The 20,601-nt window shown below is 41.1% G+C and overlaps 1 protein-coding gene across 9 annotated transcripts in view; it reads left to right on the forward strand.

Moving 5' to 3' along the window:
• The window catches only part of dab2ipb (DAB2 interacting protein b), a 138,058-nt gene that overhangs the window by 95,095 nt on the left and 22,362 nt on the right, over positions 1 to 20,601 (forward strand). For all 9 annotated transcript variants that reach the window (XM_040157493.1, XM_040157492.1, XM_040157496.1 and 6 more), the window contains 3 exons: positions 4,502 to 4,655; positions 6,754 to 6,852; positions 9,537 to 10,091. In XM_040157493.1, the coding sequence (XP_040013427.1) occupies positions 4,502 to 4,655; positions 6,754 to 6,852; positions 9,537 to 10,091 (808 nt within the window). The remainder of the gene's footprint in view (positions 1 to 4,501; positions 4,656 to 6,753; positions 6,853 to 9,536; positions 10,092 to 20,601) is intronic.

Genomic DNA, 20,601 nt, shown 5'->3' on the forward strand with positions numbered 1-20,601 from the left:
CAAGTGACGGTAAATTGGAGTGGGAGTTTGACAGATGGTTTGGTGTGTATCAGCAGTAATGCGGATGTTATACCGGACGGTTGTGGTGATGAGGGAGCTGGAGGCAAAGCTTTTGATTTACCAGTCGATCTACATTCCAGACCTCACCTATGGTCATGAGCTATGGGTTGGGACCGAAAGAATGAGATCGTGGATACAAGTGGCTGAAATGGGTTTCCTCCGTTGGGTGGCTGGGCTCAGCCTTAGAGAAGAGGAGCTTGGAGATCTGGAAGGAGCTCTGAGCAGAGCCGCTGCTCCTTCGCATCGAAAGGAGCCAATTGAGGTGGTTTGGGCATCTGATTAGGATGTCTCCTGGGCGCCTTCCTTTGGAGGTTTTCCGGGCACGTCAAACTGGGAGGAGACCCCAGGGTAGACCTAGAACTGGCTTGAGGGATTACATATCCCATCTGGCCTGGGAATGCCGCGGGATCCCCCAGGAGGAGCTGGAAAACGTTGCTGGGGAAAGGGACGTCTGGAACCACAAGCCGACACTGGAAAACAGAAGAAATTGAATGAATTAATGTTATTTGGACTACAGTTGCACTACATTATTTCAGCCTATCTAAAACTATCAGTACAAATATAGTCCCTTGTGGTGCAGCCAGCTAGCAAACCGGTCAGTGCGTTAGAGGTCTAAGTGCTCTAACACCTATATGGGCCCAAGGTCTCAGACTATATCAGATCCCAGACTGGCTATCAGATGAACTCTTTTTACAGGGCGCAGAGACAAAGTGCACTGGGTGCAGTCCAGGCACACTCAGAATCCATTACTCTGCTCTGCTCTCCGGTGCTTACTCCTAACTGAGTTTATATTGAACCAGGGCACAGTGCATCTAGTTCTCAAACTGTGCTTATAGGATTTGCCCTGATGCAGTGTCCTAAATTCCTAAACAGTGAATGTGCATCTACATCACCAGCCAACTAGGTGTTCAAATGATAAAAATCTAAAATGTCAAGGGTAATTCAGCAACAATGATGCACTGGAACAAAAAATCCACTTTATTTAACTGTGTTGCTGCACATGGCATTCACTAATAAGAGGACATTTTCAGTAGCCATCCCTCCTCATTTTGGACTATTTTGAAGTTATAGAACAAGGAGTTTATATAGTCAGTGGGTTGTTATAGATGTGTTTTGATCAACTTGTTTTTATTCAGTATTTTCATTTTAACAGAGACAGATTATACACCTAGAGGTTGTGGAAACCAATTCTGCTTCTTCTCCTATAAACAAAGAAATTCATGCCATGCTGCCCCCCGCTGTTTCATATGTCCCTCGAGCAGAAGGCCAAAGAATAGAGAGTAACATGGGTGTACAGAACTGCACCATCTGCATTTTGAGTCCGGATGGGGGGGCTTTGTTTCATGTCACCCCATTCTCTAACAGTAACACCCGATTAAAAACACCACAGGTTACACGTAGACCAGTAGAGACAAATTCATTCATTAAAATCACAAATGCCAGCGATGAAATGCCATGATGTCTCAGAGGTACCGGTGCTTGAATAATTAAGTAATCCGGTCACATCCTCATCCATCCCACAGGTATTTGCATAAATATACCTGATGGAAACATGCATCAATTCACATTTTGTTTTGCCTGACATCAGAAATTCACTTAATGCTTGTGCAATATTTAAATGGAAACATAACTATTTTCAAAAAAAAATGCAAACTACCTGTCTCTTTGGGTGTACACATTTTTCACACAAAAATTGCATCTATTTATGTATCCAAACAAAAGGTATTATAAATACGATATGAACAGTGGTCTTTGGCACAGCTCCTGTAACTTTGACAAGGTCTTTACGAAGGCTGTTCGTCATGGCTTGACCTTTACGTGTTTTACTACAGGTCTTTATACGGTTCAGTCTGCGTGTAGGAGCCACTGGACGTTTCTGAACTGTCAATGGCCTGTGTATCTCCTGCACAGCATCTGAAATATTTAGGTAGACCAAATGAAGCCCAGAAGATGAAGACAGATAGATTGATTGGTAGCCAAGAGAGAAGAAGGGAGATAAACAAAGCTAGAAGAGAGCAGGATGGAAAGCTGTGTACCAAAGAATCCACCTAACATAAACTAACCCCCCACCTCAGGTAAACACTGAATGAGAGACAGACAGGGTAGTAGAGAAATGGAGGCAGACTATCGGAGGACTGTCAAGGACAAAGAAGGACATTTGCTGAAAATAGACGATGCTGAGGGAGGGGAGACAAGGACGGCGGGCCCTGCTTGTAATGACGGTTATTTACAGAGGCTAACATGAACAGTGTGTCAAACTGGGCAATATAGAAGTTATGAGCAGATTTCACACGCCAGACAGTCTTTCATTGTCATTATTACAAGTGGCCCACAATAGGCTGTAAATTACACGTTACAGTTCAATTTATTACAGTGCCATACAGATGACAGCCGGCATTATTATTCATCAGTTCACACTTTGACAGTCTCCCACCATTTCCACTGACACTAATGTTCTTATAATATGATATGCTGAGGGAAAAAAAAGAAAATTATAATAGAACAATAAAGTAGATTCCTTTTTGAAGATGAATTCCTCTCTCTGGCAGTTTCTCCTCACAACATGCAGATTATTACTCCAGATGATCTTGCTTTTGGCAAACTACACTGGCTGCATGTTCTATTCCATTTTCACAGGAAAAATGCTTCAATGCTTCCCCTCAGCCCTGGGCAAATAGTAAAAACATGTATGCTACAAGTTCATTAAAATAATTGATAGTATTGGCACAAGTTGTTTCCCTTCAGTCAGTCTGTTTGTGAGACATAGACACATCATTATGCGGGTTTTGAGACTATGGACATAAAGTTCCCATCCCTTCCTGTCTCTAACAGCACATCCCACTAGAGGACCCCTGTTTCCCCTCCTCTCTGCTTATTTGACTCGCTTTCTGTTCTGCCCAGTACCCAGTCAGCCAATCACAAAGCAGGGTTAAGTGCAAACACACTTCCTCTACAGCTGTGGAAAAGGATAGGAGCTCCTAAAACTGGATTCTCACATGCAAAGCTATCCTTGAGGTGTTTGCACATTTTTGTTGTTTTTCTTGTATTTCAGTGAATGAAATTTGCCTCTGTGTGTGTGTGAGTAAGAAATAAAATGGAGAGGGAGAGAGAGATGAGATTATTATCCACTTCACATTGGACAGTGGATTTGACAACAGAGCTGGAAGAATGTACAAATGGCTGCATGCGGTTGCTAATCTGTCATTACGGCTGCTGCCTTTTTCCTGAAATGCTCTTCTTTTAGTCCACAGAGGAGATGTACAGTACACACACACATACTCAGAGGATCACACACATGCACGAGATTAGTGTGTAAGCCGTCCACAGAGGGCATTATTGAAAGAATGTTCTCTCTCATTACACTAGCAATTGACCCTCTGCCTTCCGCATCCTGCCAGTGTCTGAGTGTCAGGGGCTAATGCTTATGTAGCTGCTTACATCCCCCACTAGCATATTTAGCTTTTCATCCTCTTATCGTTGTGTGGCTGACTCGAACATGGGTAAGGTTGATGGTGGGCTGTTGTTTGACGATTTATGTGTAACTAATGACAACAGCTCCTTTTTAGTTCACCTCACGACATGTTTGAGAATAACATAGTTTTAAATACTTAAACAAAGCCAGTTATTTTTGAGTGTTTGAAAAGTTAAATGTTGGTTCTATTATTAAGCTGAATAATTTGGATCACTGGCATATATACACTGCATGGAGACACATTTGCTCTTTCCTGGTGACAGTCACTCACTCTAACTGTTCTGAAAACACAGAAAGTACGGTGACATCAAACACAGCAAACAGTGGAAAGCGCTTTACTTTGTCTCCTTATATTCTCCGGCTAAAGAACGGCTAAGAATAGGGCTTCAGGGCTGTTTTTGTGAGAATACCGAATGCTTTCTAAAGTGCACTCTGAGCTCTTGTCATAAATGTACACTCGTCTCCATTTCACAATGAGAACAGTGCCTTTTGTGTGGTGTGTGTTTGTAAAATGAAGCTACAAAAAAACAGATAGTTAGAGGTTTATCATTGTGAAGCATTATCACATCACTGGAATTGTCTAAGTCTGACCATTAATGATAATCGATGATACAAATCGCTTCCCATTCACAAGGGTTCCATTGCACCAGTTTGCGGCGCAGCTTGACTCAATATTCCATGCTTTTTCATTCATTCGTGGATGTTTCAAGTTGTGATCGAGAATTCATAAAGCATCCATTGTTGTTATACAATGTTGACATACAGTAGTGTGCAGGCTTGTCATCCTGAGAACTTGCTGACTTTGAGGCAAGTGGAGCATCCTCTCTTCGTCATCCTCACACTCTCCTCCTTCACACTCACCATGAACGCTCGCTAATAGGTGCAGTGCATATGCTCCCTCTCTCGCACTTCCTCTAATCAGACTCTGCGGGGTGACTCAGTCCTCTCCCTCTTCTTCTCCACTCTTAGATCTCATCTGATGCCAAGGCTGAAGGAGTCTCGCTCCCATGAGTCATTGCTCAGCCCCAGTAGCGCTGTGGAAGCCCTGGACCTAAGTATGGAGGACGAGGTTATCATCAAGCCTGTTCATAGCAGCATCCTCGGGCAGGACTACTGCTTTGAGGTGAGGGGGCGCACACACACACACACACACACACACACACATATATACAGTATATCCACAAACATGCACGTCCTCCACAGTCTCACACAACATTCCCACTACTGGCCCACTACTGGCTTCATTAAAGCGTCCACACACAGCTGTACGTCTGATTTTGCTGTAGAGTTGCAAGTTGTTTTAGGTTTGTGGCATTTGGAGGACTTCCAAGGCTTGGATGAGTATAAAACGCTCCTGGTTTCATCAGCACGTAGAATAAGCAACTGCATTTGTAAATTTCTGGTTCTTTAGGCAAGAGTCAAAACATTCAAGCTGCAACATGCATTTTGGTGAAAAGCATCCAGTCACCAGCAATATATCGGCAATGGGTCAAATAACTTTGTGTAATGTGAAAGAGGTCAACCGTAGTGGCAGACTCACAGAGAATTATCACCTGTTTCAGTGTCTTTCAGAGCGCAGACAAATCTAGTGACTAGCTGGTGAATAAAGTGGAGCATTTACCTGCTAATGAGCCGCATTTGACACCCAGAAACTGCTGGAGATCAAAGCAGAGCAAATATTGGACTTACATTAATTGGCCAGACATGTGACTCCAAATGAATACTGATGTTGCTCCATGTCTGCCTGTTGTGTAAAAAGGCAACTGTTGGCTAACACACTCACCACAACGACTTTGGAAGGTGATTATATATCAGTGTTGCGTTTACAGCTTGTTCTGCTGCCACTTTTTTAAGTTCTTTTGCGTGCACTGCAAATGCAGAGAAGAAGCTAAAGATGAACATTTTCAGAAGTTTTCCTCAGTTTGCTTTTGGATTCTCAGTTGGTTGAAGTAAAGATGCTGTGTTTTGTTCCCAGTTGCAACAACAATTCGTTTTGAGTTTGCTATAACTCCGGTCTATTGAAGCTAGGGCTGCAAGTAACAATCATTTCCATTACGGACTTTTCTGCTGATTAATTTTCTTTATTAATCAATTAATCATTTGATCTAAAAAACATCATAATATAGTGACAAATACTTATTACAACTTCCTGAAGTCCAGCATCCAGAGATTCAGTTTCCGGTCACATATGACAAAAAAAAAAGTTACAAATCTTCATATTGAAAGGTTCTTCCATGTCAAACTGACAACAGCAATACCATTTCTCAAACATAAAAGAAATGAAGTTGAGCCAATTAAGACTAATGGCCACAACAAATCTAGGTCATTGTTAAATTATCCAGGAGACTCCCATATTTCTATGTGGAGTGTATCGTTAAAAGAAAACTTTGAAATGTGAATTAAGAGCGGGGAACAACACTTTTGGAACCAGCAGCTCCCCTCACTTGACATCACTATTGCAACTGCAGTTCTTTATCAGCTGCTAATGACCAAGTATAGACAAAGGTTCAGATACAGTTTTTTCAAATATTAAACCAGAAGCAGGTGACAGCAGTTAGCTCCATTTATCTGGTTGTAGACAATAAATGGATGTACATCAAGTAATTTGTTGAGCCACTGGCTGTGTGAACTCTGCTGTATCCTCGTGTTCATCAGTGGATTGGGGTAATTTGCAACAATTATGAAAGGCATTGCCTCTAATTACTGTAAGAATTCACATGTGCATGATATGTGTGCACAAGCACGTTGGTAGCCGGGAGCCTTTGGGGAACCTCAGGGAGAGAGAAATTACTGACTATTTTTGTATCCTACACTGTCTACTGTAGAGACCGGAAATCTCCACTAATCTTTATTATCCTGCTCGTTACATCATTTTCTTTCCTTTTCATTCAGTTTTCTGCTCTCTCTGTTCTCTCTCTGTGCATTTTTTTTTTTTTTTAAATCTTTCAGTCATCACCGAGGCCTGCCAAGCAGTCAACTCGGTCCTCTGTCCATTCACACCGCTCAGTCGTTCCTGAACACTGCCAAGTCATCATCAGTCTCCTCAAATCCACTATTTTGTATGTGTGTGTATTTTTGAGAAGCTTCTGTGTCATCGCAGACAAAGTGGTGTTTATGAAGTTTTAGTGCAAACTACTTCTGTTCCACTTCTTGTCTGTCAGTGTTATGCATTTGATCATTAAAGCATTTGTTTTCTTTCTCTCTCGGTGTCGCGGCGGTAGGTCACCACCTCCACAGGAAGCAAATGCTTTTCCTGCCGCTCATCAGCCGAAAGAGACAAATGGATGGAGAATCTGAGGAGAGCGGTACAACCCAACAAGGTAAGTATGTGAATACACAGCAGGAGGGATGAGACTGTATGAAGTAATCAACGCTAACTATTTTAAACCCCACCCTGCAACACAGATAAAGATGTGAGACAAGTGAGCTATATGGGGTTGACATTGTGTCATAACTCATACAACAACACCCTCTGAAATGTTTGCATCCAACTGTGCTCTTCCTTCCCTGTACACCTCGAAAGCAGAGGATGCAGAGATCGCAAGGGGGAACACTAAGACTCCCGAAGTGTTTTCCTTTTTTTGTGCATCGATACCATCTGTAATCTTGACAAACACAGCTGTGGCAGACGGAGAGTGGCAAACATTTCAAGCCAAGAAAATAGTCCTAATCTCACAATGTCTTCGCTCCTTCATCTGTCATTATTTAGCAAATTAGTCAGTAATTAGAACTTTGGGGAAAAAAATGATCCCTAATAGTGTTGGAGTCGTCTTTCTTCTCATCTCTTTTGGCAAGAATGTGTTATTTCTGTCTCTCTCTACTTTTGCTTTGCATTTTCAATTATTTTATCCCTTTGAGAAATTAGTTTCAGCAGTGTTTTCTGGCAAACATAGAAACTGGAAACAGATACTGGAATTCTTTGGAAATAGATAAAGAAGTTGTATTAAATAGATAAAACTCATTTTTACACTCATCTTACGACTACAACTGCTAGTACTAATGTTACTACCTATTATACCAGAGCTATTAATACTCAAAGATTAGACCCAAGGTGAAGGTTAAACATGAAAGTTGATGAAATGCAATGAGTTTAAACCAAGACCTACATCCAGCAAAGGGAGGACAAGCAAAGGCATCAATATCAATTTAAGTAAATATTCTTACAAGTCATTTATTTTGTTTACTGAAAATCTCTTTTGCTCCTAAAGGACTTAAATCTTAACTGGTAAAGAAATGGTCTACAGTGACAGAATACATATGGGTCAACAAAGGGCCAAAATTGACAAGGCATTTTGCAAAAGGGAAAAAACGAGACTCAAGCCGTTGCACATTTCAGTTACTGTAGAACAGGATAATTATGAGTAATTATGATAATAGGCAGTGTCATCTTTGTGGGCTGGTGTTGATAATAAATATATTTCTGTGTGAATGAAAAGATGCACATAGCAAAGTTAATCTAATTGACAGGATGGAGCATCTTCATATACGGTAGGGAGTAAACTTTTGTGTCGGCATAAATTAGGGGAATTTGGAGAATTAATAACACTGCTTGCAAGGGGTTACTTCACACTGAGACTAAAATCCAGCTCTCAATCTTCAGGGAGAACAGTACTGCAAAGACTCAAGGCATCGTGCTGCAAAATAAATGTGAAGATATAGAGTCAGAGGGACATCTAAGGACAGGGAACACAATCTTTATGAAACACTGTTTTGATTTAATATTCAGTGCTGCTGACTCAGCACATGAATCATACAAGTCAAGGTATCAGGCACCTTTTGGAGAGATAGTTAAGGAAGGTAAGTGATTTCTTATCACTGCCAGTGTCTGTAGGAGGGGTTTCTTCTCTGGATTAGTGGAAGATGGACCTGGAAACTGGAACAAGAGCGATCTAGTCTTGAGAGCTGGTGCAAGAATGTGACATAACTAGGCATGGATTAGAGGAGGGACTTGACGTCTGTAGATAAATGGGTGAGGAATGTGGGAATTCAGAGTAAAGGGAAGTGGAGTGTTCTGGCATCTCTCAAGAAAAAGAGACCAGGTTTTACGTGTCTTGGAGGACAATGGAGGGGAAATAAACGCTTCTTTTAGTGGCAGATGGAAAGGGCTCTGACCTGTTATTCTAAGGGCTATGAAAAATACCACTGCCTTTTCTTGGTGGGGTCAGGAAAAAAGCCCTGGCATTTGCAAGAGATTTGAACCAGTTCTTCTCACAGCTAAAAAGAAGAGCTCTTCTGCTTTCTGTTAAGAGGTGATTGTGAGACAGAATACTCTTGACCCACACATCTAATGTTTGACAAATTGGATTATATACCTTTTTAATGCCTCAACTTTTAGCTCCCACTTAATGCTAATACACCTTAAATGAACCACAGAGTCATTAAGGATAAGATGAAGTGTTTTTCAGAGTTCTGAACCACCAGATATAAGGATGAATTTAATGATGATAGACACTGAAACATTGGGGATAAATTAAATTTTATTGCACAGAAGAGTGTTTTTGTCATACATATGAAAGTATTCAGATACCGTGGAGTTTTCATAAGCATAGATACCAGTATTTCAAACATCCAAAGGCCTTCTTGTGATTATAAGAGGCTCTGGTATTTCTTCTTAATAATTTCATTATTAGATCCTCTCTTCCTCTTTTTTATTTTTAGTGGTAGTATTCAAGGCAATCTGAATAATGGGCCGAAAATGTGCTCTCAGAAAGGGTTTTAAATTTCTTCTATTAAATGTTTGAAGTGCTGTTTTAAGTGTTTTTGTCATTTAAAACGGAGAAACTTCCAAGATAGGGTTTTGAGGCAGGTTTTCATTTGAATGTTATCAGTTTATTTCTGCAGTTATTTGATTTGTTTAGTTCTTTTGCTTTTGGCTACTTTCATCCAGTACATGTCCCCTGAATGAAATTGGAGACATGTACTGGATGTGTAATTTTGTCTTTTTTCCCTTTTTTTTTCCCCTAAGACTGTCTAAACCACCCCCTATCACCTTCTCTGTCTCCAGGACAACAGTCGTCGGGTGGAGAACATGCTGAGGCTGTGGATCATCGAGGCCAAGGACCTGCCGGCCAAAAAGAAATACTTCTGTGAGCTTTGTCTGGATGATTCACTCTATGCTCGCACCACCTGTAAGCTCAAGACTGACAATGTCTTTTGGGGAGAGCACTTTGACTTCAATAACCTGCCTGCTATCAAGAGCATCACAGCCCACCTCTACAAAGACACAGACAAGAAGAAAAAGAAAGATAAAAACAATTACATTGGACTCGTCAACATCCCTGTCGCAGCTGTTACCGGACGGCAGTTTGTGGAGAAGTGGTATCCAGTCAGTATGCCCAACCCACCTAAGGGCAAGACATCTGGGCCTATGATTAGGATCAAGGCACGCTATCAGAGTATGAACATCCTTCCCATGGAGATGTACAAGGAGTTTGCAGAGTACACCACCAATAACTACATGCTGCTATGCTCAGTGCTTGAGCCCGGGATTAGCGTCAAGAACAAGGAGGAGATGGCTTGTGCACTGGTCCACATTCTACAGAGCACTGGCAAGGCTAAGGTTAGTTCCAGTGACATTATGTACACTTAGGTCGATAAGTATTTGGACAGTGACACCATTTTCGTAATTTTGCCTCTGTACACCACCACAACGGGATTTGAAATGAAGCCATCGAGAGGTGATTGTAATATAGACTTTAAGCTTAAATTCAAGGGGTTTAACAAAAATATGACATTAACCGTTTAGGAAATACAGCCATTTTTATACACGGTCCCTAATTTTCAGAGGCTAATAATTAATTGAACAATCAGTTTCATGGCCAGGTGTGGCCTGTTCCCTCGTTCTCTGATGACAAATTAAGCAGATAAAAGGTCTGGGGTTGATTCCAAGTGTTGAATTTGTATGTGGTAGCTGTTCATGGGAACTCTGAATATGGGGTCCAAAGAGGTAACAATGCAAATGAAGGTCATCATTAGGATGGAAAACACAACAAACTATAAGACAGATGGAAACAATTTGGTACCTTCTTAAAAAGAAGGAATGTACTGGTGAGCTCAGCAACAGCAAAAGACCACGGAAGACACCTAAGTGGATTGTCGCAGAATTTTTTCCTTGGTGGAGAAAAACCCCTTCACAACATCTCGCCAAGTCAAGAACACTCTTGAGGATGTAGGTGTATTATTTTCGAAGTCTGCAATTAAAAAGACGCCTTCATGAATGCAAATAAAGAAGGTTTACCACAAGGTGCAAACCAGTGGTAAGACTCAAGAACAGAAAGGCAAGATTAGACTTTGCCAAAAAACATCTAAAAAAAAGCCTGCCCAGTTCTTGAGCCAGATCGTTTGGACAGGTGAAATCAAGATTAACTTGTACCAGAATGATGGGAAGAGAAGAGTATGGAGAAGGAAAGGAAAGGCTCATGATCCAAAGCATACCACATCATCTGTCAAACATGGTGGAGGCACTGTTATGACATGGGCATGGCTGCCAGTGGAACTGGGTCACTGATGTTAATGTGGATGTGACAGCTGATAGAAGTAGCAGGATGAATCCTGAAATGTATAGGGCTTTACGATCTGCTTAGATTCAGCCAAATGCTTCATAACTGATAGGACGGTGCTTCACAGTACAGATGGATAATGACCAAAAACATACTGCGAAAGCAACCCAAGAGTTTCTCAAGGCAAAGAAACTGAATATTCAGTCACCTGACCTTAACCTAGCTGACCATGCTTTTCACCCACTAAAGACAAAACAGAGGGCAGAGACACCCACAAACAAGCAGCAACCGAAGGCAACTTAAGCAACTTTTCATCCGAATATTAAGAATAATTGTTATATTTATATTTATTTTGGTTTGTCCAATTACTCTTGAGCCTCTGAAGATGAGGGACTGCGTATAAAAATGGCTGGAATTCCTATACAGTTAATGCAATAATTTTGTGAAGCCCCTTGAATTGAAGCTGAAAGTCTACACGTCCACCACATCTTAATGGCTTTGTTTCAAATCAATTGTGATGGTGTACAGAGGCAAAATTCCAAAAATTATGTCGCTGTTCGAATACTTATGGACCTAACTGTATTTCCATTTTTCCCACATTTATTCTGTCCATGGAGAAATAATGGATAGCAAAACCAGAAAATCAGACCATTATCTTGCCATGAGGTACTGACAAAGTATTATAAAGCACACAGAGGTTGACTGTTCCTCCGCTTCCTGCTCATCCTATGAACTATTGACCCCCACAGCCGTAACACAGGGCAGACAAAGACCAGACAGAAAGGTGATTTCCTCTTGCCGCACCAGCCTGTATTACATTTTTAACTCAAGCTAATCCTTTAGATGTATCCCCTGCAGTGCTTCACGGCATACTGATTCAGGACAGAGGCACAATATATCCACCGCTGTCTGTAGCACTACCAGCACGGGGAGATTAGTCTACCACAGTGGGAGCTAAGTCTCCCATGAAAGCAGGCTGCTTGGACTCAAATAGTCTTCCATCCATCCAAAATAGCTGCATTTCACTTTATTTTGATACCATAGCGTTTGTCTTTTCAGCGCAGTACATCAAAGGTTGGCATTTAGACCCTGTGCATATAAACGGTCAAAGTGTGAGATATGAGAAGGAAAGCCGTCTTATTGGATGCTGATGACAAGTGAATGTAAATAAGTTTGGAGCTGTACTGATTTTTGATTTCGATTAATCGACCAAGCAAACGGTTAAATGTCAGTTAAAGCATTTTTTTTTTCAGCAAAATGACAAAAATTCACAAGTTTCAGGCACTCAAATGTAAAGATTTTGTAATGTTCTCCGTTTTATATCGCCGTAAACTGAACACCTCTGGTTGTGGTCTGTTGGTCGAACAAAACAAGACATTCAAAGATTTCAAATTGTGTTCTGGGAAAACATACATGGCATTTTCTGCTATTTTCTTTTACTTAATAGATCATGTGACTTAAGGGATTAATTGAGAAAATGATCTGGAGTTTAACCAGTAATGAAAATAATCATTAGTGTTGCAGCCCTAAATAAGTTTATTAATGCTGATGGATCCAATCCCAAAGCATTTCCTGTGAACAAAAGATTTTTGTTTTGTTTTGTCAAGAGATAAGCGTATATTGTCCTTGCACTGTCTGAAATAACAATCTGCTTTTAGTAGAACATTGCCTCAGGCTGCTTTCATCACTGCAGCATCAACCTCTTTGTCTTCTCTGCCTCGTCGGTTGCCAGCAACAACTTGTGCCTCCGTTTGGTTTTCTTGACAGTATCTCATCATCAGAACTTTGAAACGTCCTTTGACTTTATCACAGCTCAGCAGAATGATGAATGATTATTGCTTAAGAAGTGATGTCTATCCACACTGTAACACCGGTCTGCAAGTTGAGGCGAAGCACTGATAGCTGATGATTGATGGGGGGAGAGGGCCCCCACTGGTCCCCGGAGAGACAGTCACGTCCTTAATTACTTTCAATTAATCCCCACATTCTGAGCAAAGCACTAAAACTTAACTCTTGAACTGAACTCCTGATATTCCTTCCCAGTAGGACTTCTGTTAGCTGGGGATATGCTGCTTGTAAAACATCACTGGCACCAGAGATGTAGTCTCAAGACTACAAACTGTGAGAGAGACCCTCAAATACTGTCCTCACTACATCTATGTTCAACAGAAAAACTCAACATGAATAAATTCCTTTTAGTATACGATTTTGTGGAGCTGTAAAAACATAGAAATGCTGCAGTTGCCTTCAGAACAATAGGCAAGCGTCAGCCTTGGGACTGACGTAAACAGGAAGAATTAATGAAAGCTGCTGTCGAAATGTCGAGTGTCAGTGCTGTTAGCTACTGCAGCTTCCTTTTCTGAAAAGACTTTAATCATTCAGGGCACTGTGAAGTGGTCTGACATATTTAGGCAGTACACACACACACACACACACAAACTTGAGTACATGTTTTTCCTTCAGCCTTGATGGATAAAGCAGTCATGTCATGCCAAACGCAGCATGCAGTACCACCAACAACCCACTTACCCTAAAATATTCCCGAGGCCTAATTAGGATATGCTCTTCTGCTGCATAGATGTTATATATACGCATATCTTGGCCAATTTTGCATGTTGTGTTCATTTCCAATCCAATGATGAAGTTCCTTTTTCATGTGTTGCCAACTTGGGTGTGTTTTTTTTTAACATTGGTGAGTTATATTTAGGAATCAAGCAAGTTACTTGAACAAAGATAAACTCTGGCAAATCCTGTAAGCCCGGTTTTATTGTTTCCCTGCACATGTTTAACAGAGCCTTTGGTTATTTACCCCCCTCCTTGGTATTGTTCTCTTCTCTTCCAAGTCCCTCGTCTCAAGTCAAGTCCATGAGTCAGTGTCTAATTCTGTCAGAGCTACAATGGATTTCTATAGTTCAGACGGAGAGACAGAGACTATACATTGTACTTGGATTGGATTGTCACAAAAGACCCTCTCTTACACCCAGCAGGGGTGAACAGGAGATGATGTTTCTTTTTGGAGATGCGGCAGTGACTCTTCCTAGCTCCGAAGTTCTGCTGGTGTGCATCGTGTTTAATCAGCTGTGTACAGGTGGGAAACAGCTTCTAATTGCAGCTGGCAATGGTTATGAGCTGCAGATTGCGGGTTGTAATGGCCATTAGTATTCACCACAACTAGACTTCTGTTTCTTCCTGTGTCATTTTATTACCCATCACCCAATAATTACACCCCAAATATTCTGCTCCGTTGCACACCCATTCCCTCCCTCTTGTTCTCCCCCCACTTTCCGTCTTTGTCTTCCTTCATCTCTCTTTCACGCTTCACTGCATCTTGAGGCCAAGGCTCTCTGGAGAGATGTCATTACTGGTGCTGTATTGATGTCTGGATGCATTGGTGAGCACGACGGCCACGCCCTACATCACAGCACAGACGCTTTACATTAGCAGGTGATTGCAGGTCATTTATTCAATTTTAGGTATGGGCAAGTAGGAATGTAGTTGTAGTAAGATGTATGTGGTCTTAGAAAGTGCAGGATTAGGTCAGAGGTGCACACTACGGGTGTGGGTCAAAGTGAAACCTCTAAAAAACTGGCTGTCTTTTATGTCAACTGATTATATTCGATTTGGAAGCCATAAACCAGCTGAAATCAAATTGCGGAATCCAATAATAATATTTCTGACGAGTTCCTGTGCTGTAAGGTCACAACACCAGGTCGTCTCCTCCCCTGTGGGACATGCTGTTATGTCTGTACACCTAAACAGAACTATTAGAAGCTCCACCGTAACAATAACAAGCCTTGTGCTGTGTTGAAATTGCCTGGAGAAGTTCACCTTTCTTTCATCTGAAAATATTCACTCCTGGCATGAATCCTCTGCGTTATTGATCTAGTCTTCTCGACGCCTCGGCCCTCGGGAAGATTATCTTCTAATTTTGTTGCTGATCCTCTCAGCCACGCTGAGGGTTGGAAGTGATGATAAGGGGGATTTATCCTTATGATAACTGGCCAGAGGTGGGTGGTGTTCTGGTTATTATGCCGTTGCGTTTTTATGTTACTGCTCCTCGAGGTAAACTAATAGCCCTGCTTAAGAGCGCGAAATATGTGAGAGTCTCCTCCCTACATCGTCCATGGTAAATTGTTGTCGGCCACAGCTCCAGTTATGTTAAGCACAAGTATCTTATTAACGACTTCGGCACTGTCATCAGCAGGCAGTGACGCTCACCACCACAGCTGTTGCACACAGGCACAGTTTGACGTACATATATAATATGGCGTGACAGATGATTTTCTAACATGACATGAAGGGCTCTGGTTGCTGTGTATGCCTCTGGGCTTTTTTTTTTACGGTGGCTTTGAATGAATCAGTTGTCCCCTGAGACGGTCAGTGAGCGTTCATAACATGCTGGCCGCTCGTCAATACCCTCCCCATTAGAAGTTGTCAGTATTGTTTTTGATTTTGACAATAACCTGTACGTGTTTTTCTCCCATATACAGGATGTTGCCATTGCTTTTCTTTTTTTTTTTTCTTTTTTTTTCCATACATGGCAGCACTATGTTGGGGTCACCAGACTCTTAAATAGCTGTAATCTTATCATTTACCACATATAAGGTGAACCCTATTATGATGAACTAAGATGGATGTTGGAGGAGAAAGATGAGTTGTGTGTGTGTGTGTGTGTGTGTGTGTGTGTGTGTGTGTGTTTGAGGGAGAGAAAGAGGGCACATAGATTACAGTAGATGTTAGCTTGTCATGAAGCCATAGATCTACCGTGTAGGTTCTAAGAAGAACAGGAAATGAAAAACAAAGCACACTAATGCACTCGCTCTCCTTATAGTTTCTCTTGGTCAATTTCCACTACAAAGGCAGTGCATCCTGTCCTCGGACTGTTTAATAATTCCAGCATGATTTTTATTAACCATCCCCTGACAGTGTTGAGTGATGGAGAGGAGAAAACGGCCAAGCAGGGAAAAGGTGAAGGCACCAAAAGAATGGATAAAAATGAATAAGGGAATGGGGTAGACAGCACTTAGAAAAATGTAGTTTCACCTTGCAGCAACACGGTGTCCGGATGTGGAGCCAAACAGCAGCAGGCTGCAGAGGGAAGCATTCAGTGATGCTCAACACATTGATCCGGAAACCTTTATGTGTCTCTGTTGGAGCTAAGATTACATACACTCTCTCTCTCCCCACTTCTCTTCTCTTCTGTCAGTTCATTTTCACGAGCTTAATTTACATATAGTTTGTCTTATATGCCCGACATGCATGTGCATAGCAAGGTATACAAATGAACTACTAAAACAATTTAAAAAAAAAAAAAAAAAACATAAGAAATGGAATATAAAATCAATACATTCTCCACAAGTAAAATACAATTTGTGAATATGATCTGTCTCCATTTGAAGTAAATATAGCGAGCAGCATTTGCAGCCACTGAGAGCTGATCATCATGAACGGTTAGAAAAGACTTGATAGATTCACAATTCTTTTCTGTTGCTGTCTCTTTCTCGTAGCTGTGCCCAAGTGCAGCCTCACAGAGCTGCTAGTGTGACTGTAGACTAATTATTTAACATACCTTTGATACATTATCATTTTAAGTGAGATAATGTCACATGCAATGTGCAGAAGAAAAATTAAACTGCAATAGAAACAAGTGGAAGTATGTTTAGCAACTGGAAGGATTTTTCAAATAAGATTTTAAGACTAATGTCATGTTAAAGTGGGCAAAATTTCCATTTAATAATCCTGTATGCAGGACAGGCTTTCATAGACTGATGGCATTAACACTTAATAAATACAAGACAGACAGCCACACTGAAAGACACCCAGACAGACATATGGAATATGCACAGCAAGTCGGCAAACATGAGGTTTGGAAGCTGATGACACTCGCTGTAAGACCCCCTCCAGTCAAAACTTCATCTATATTCATAATGATCCTGTGCACCAGCAGCTAAATCAGGAGAGCTGCAGCCTTTCCTGTTTTTGTGTTGAATGACAAGCCGCTGTGCCTATGGGAGGAACCGCTTCCATCCCCATTCGGCCTCCAGTCCTCTCCGTCAACCCAATGTGACCCTCACAGGAAGAGCTGCAGGGTATAACATTGTAATACTAGCCACTGGTCTCTAGGGAAGGATTCAAGGGGAGGGAGAGAGAGATGGAAAGACAAGGAGAGTGAAGGATGGAGCGGTACCTGCCCCCGAATCTTTCTTCAGCCCTTGCCCCAGGCTGGAAAACCAGGCTCATCGATCAGTCAAATTGTTAATGTTATACAGGTGTCTGTTTTTACTTCTTTTTTCTTACCTAGTTCTCCAGTTCTTGAGCCCAAAAAATTAAGTAATTTTAAATGATCTAAAAATATGTATTCGCTGCCTTTTGGAATATATACACACTTACCTGAATGTCTACGCTTGAAGCATCAACACTTAATTTTCCTTTAATGTTTTCTAATGAATCCCATTAGTTCCACAGTCCATGACTTTTCCAGTAATGGATTTTTTTATCAATTCACAATCTATCATAAAAACAATCTATGAACAAAGGATAACCATATATGCCAGGATGAAAATCTTTATTCATGCTCTGGTGGACATGGTTGGAATAAGAACATATTCTTACATAAAATGACTGGGTCAGCAGCAGGACACCCTGAAAGAAAAGTGAGTGCTGATATGAATAGATTTTAGCACTTTGTTTTAGATCGTATAAGATTGGCATCATTTGGCCATTAAACCAGTGGCATTGTTTTTTTTCTTTTAAATTTAATGCAACAAAGTGCACTGATTTCCATTCACGTTATACGTTGCAGAACGATGAAGCAGGGTTAAATTGATCCCATTAGTGATATTCAAACTCACTGGAGACATCCGCATACTTTCAGGTTCAGGTAGTTTTGAAGAGGCTGAGTTTAGAATAAAATATTCTCTTGCTTTTCCTTGCTCCAGTATTATCCTTTTAAGGCATTTTATTGCTCTCATTCTTTGTATCTGTCTTCTTTATATTACCATAGAAACATAGAAAAAACATCTGAGTGGGTAAAAAGCATAAACATTACCCTTTTTTTTTCTACTTTTCCTCTGTTTTCTTTCTCAGTCTCGATGTCCTAGCTCTGCAAGGCACAGCAATAGGAAAGCATGTCATTTCCAACATCATTTTTGGCTTGTTCTTTGTTCAGGTTTTTGTCTGACAGTACGGCAGCATGTGAGACGCTTGCAATGAGAGCCCTGATCATAATCTTGCCGATTATGTTCTTTCTTCAGACTTCTGTGGGGCCTTGGGTTTTTTATTTTTCCAGCTACTAAACCTGTGGCTACACGCTGTGCAGTGGAATAATGCCGAGTAGAGATGCGAGCACTGCACACACACGGGGCTGTGACTAGTGTTGATTAGATCGTTGCGTGTACAGCGGTGCAGTGGACAAGACTTTATGAGTTTTTACTGTCAAGTAACCGCAACCACGGGAAACATAATCTTTTTCAACAGGACTCATTTCCCTGCTATTTATTAGATCTGGTCAGCCATGCTGCACCATCTACCCTCCAACCCGACACTATCTTCATATCACCCTCATTTCTCTGTGCACTGCGCGTTCGGGGGTGTCAGATTTTTTGAGGCATGGGTTGGCTGATGAGATGTGGCAGCAATTCAGAGAGCGTTCTACTTCTCCTTATTAGCACTTTAGCGGGGGTGGGGTGGGGGGGGGGTGTGTGTGTGTGTGTGTGGGTGGGGGGGGGTCGAGGGAGTCTGAGAAAACACTGAAGGATGACGGAGGGTAAAAGAGAGAACTCCTCTCTTTCGGCCATGAGCGCTCAGACGTTTTTGATACTTGTAGTTCTCCATGATTTAGCTTATTACAACAAATCCCACAGCTTTACTGCCAGACCACTTTCCAAAGCATGCTGAACGTTTTTAAACTGATTTGCTACCTTTCAGGCCGTCATTGGTTTCGACATATTTCAGTAAGGAAAATATACCCCTTGATGAGACTTGAAAGTTATTTGAATTTTACTCTCGCATCCCCATTTAGCCAAAATTACAATTTGTCCAGTACTTTGGTTTATGAAAAAATACCTGAAAAATTATTGACGTCCCGTCAACCGTAGCTAAACTTTGTGCTTAGTTATAATTGTCTTGGTTGATTTTGATTTGGTTTATTGATAACAATATGTTGTATTTATAAAATACAACACATAGGAATTTGTCAGGGATAGAAGAATAAAGTCCTGGACTTATTTTCCGTTGTTGTCCATGGTGTTAGCAAGGGACAATAACGTTGGTAATCTAACAGTAACACTAAACTACGATGCTTAGCATAGTAAACATACCTGCTAAACATCAGCATGTTAGTGTTGTTATTGTATGTTAACATGCTGACATTAGCATTCAACTCAAAGCACCACTGTGCCTATGTATAGCCTCGCACTATAGGCTCTTAGTCCTGTTATCAAAATAAACAAATTCACATCTTCCTCGTTTGAATATCTTACCAGCAAAGCAAATAAGGGATGTTGACCATAAACCCAAGACTTCTCACAATGGCCCTGCTTGCAACTGCATCAACATGCTCTAACACAACTTTGAAAAAAAAAAAAAAAAAGAATAATTAAGGAAATGGTCAGGTTGAGGCAAGTGTATTTTAGTAGTATACTGAAATGAGAACCAGGGAACCAGGTGCCACCTGGAAGAACATATGGTATCCACTGAAAAATCGTTGAGATAATGTATGCAGTCTGTACTTTGGGTAGAGATGAAATATGCAAATCCCCCATTATGGTCCCTCTAATTTTCTTAGTCTGTGTGTTGTAATTAAGTTTCAAGCTTACTTGCATAAATACTCAAACTGAAATTCACTCGTGCGCACCGACACAGATGGACTGAAATCTTCGCATTTGAATTGGAAGGCTCAACAAATTTCTCATGTGTAGCCTGTCACTGTAAGAGATTACTTTTAGAGGTGGTTGGCTCAAATTTTTGTTGAGGCTACCAGCAGAAATTATTCTGTTATTATTCTGTCTCTCTTTTGATGTCTCTCTCTCTGAGTTTCCTTCTCCCTCTCTGTTGCTCTCCTCCTCCATTTCATCTGACCGTCCTCTCTAATCAGGCCTGGATTTGCTTCGCCTCAGTGGCCACATAAGGAGAGCGGAGCAGAGAGGATGGAGGAGAGGAGGGAGAGACAGAGCCACAGAGGGGTAGAGGTTAGAGGAAAGATCATAATTGGGATGACATTTTCTTCCAATGAAAAAAACAAAACACAAGAACCCTGGTTTAATGATGGGATGGATGTCCATACACCACAAAAGGTCAGTTCTTATATATAATAACCATGAACTCTTCCCTGTCCAGTGGGTTCCTTACAAAATACATCGAACATGATAGTTATATTGTTAGGAATATTCCTTTACGGGTGGTGTAATAACTTTGTATAAAATAAACAAACCAATAACCTAAACTCTAATGCTGCTGGCATCAGTGAGAACTGTGGGCTAGAGAGTATCATCCAAAGCAAAAAATTTATGGGGAAAATTTACAGTGCCTGTTAAGAGTATCACCCCTCTGGACTCTGAATCTGCCGCTCCA

The sequence above is a fragment of the Xiphias gladius genome, chromosome 20 (genome assembly GCF_016859285.1).
Source record: "Xiphias gladius isolate SHS-SW01 ecotype Sanya breed wild chromosome 20, ASM1685928v1, whole genome shotgun sequence".
Lineage (NCBI taxonomy): Eukaryota > Metazoa > Chordata > Actinopteri > Istiophoriformes > Xiphiidae > Xiphias > Xiphias gladius.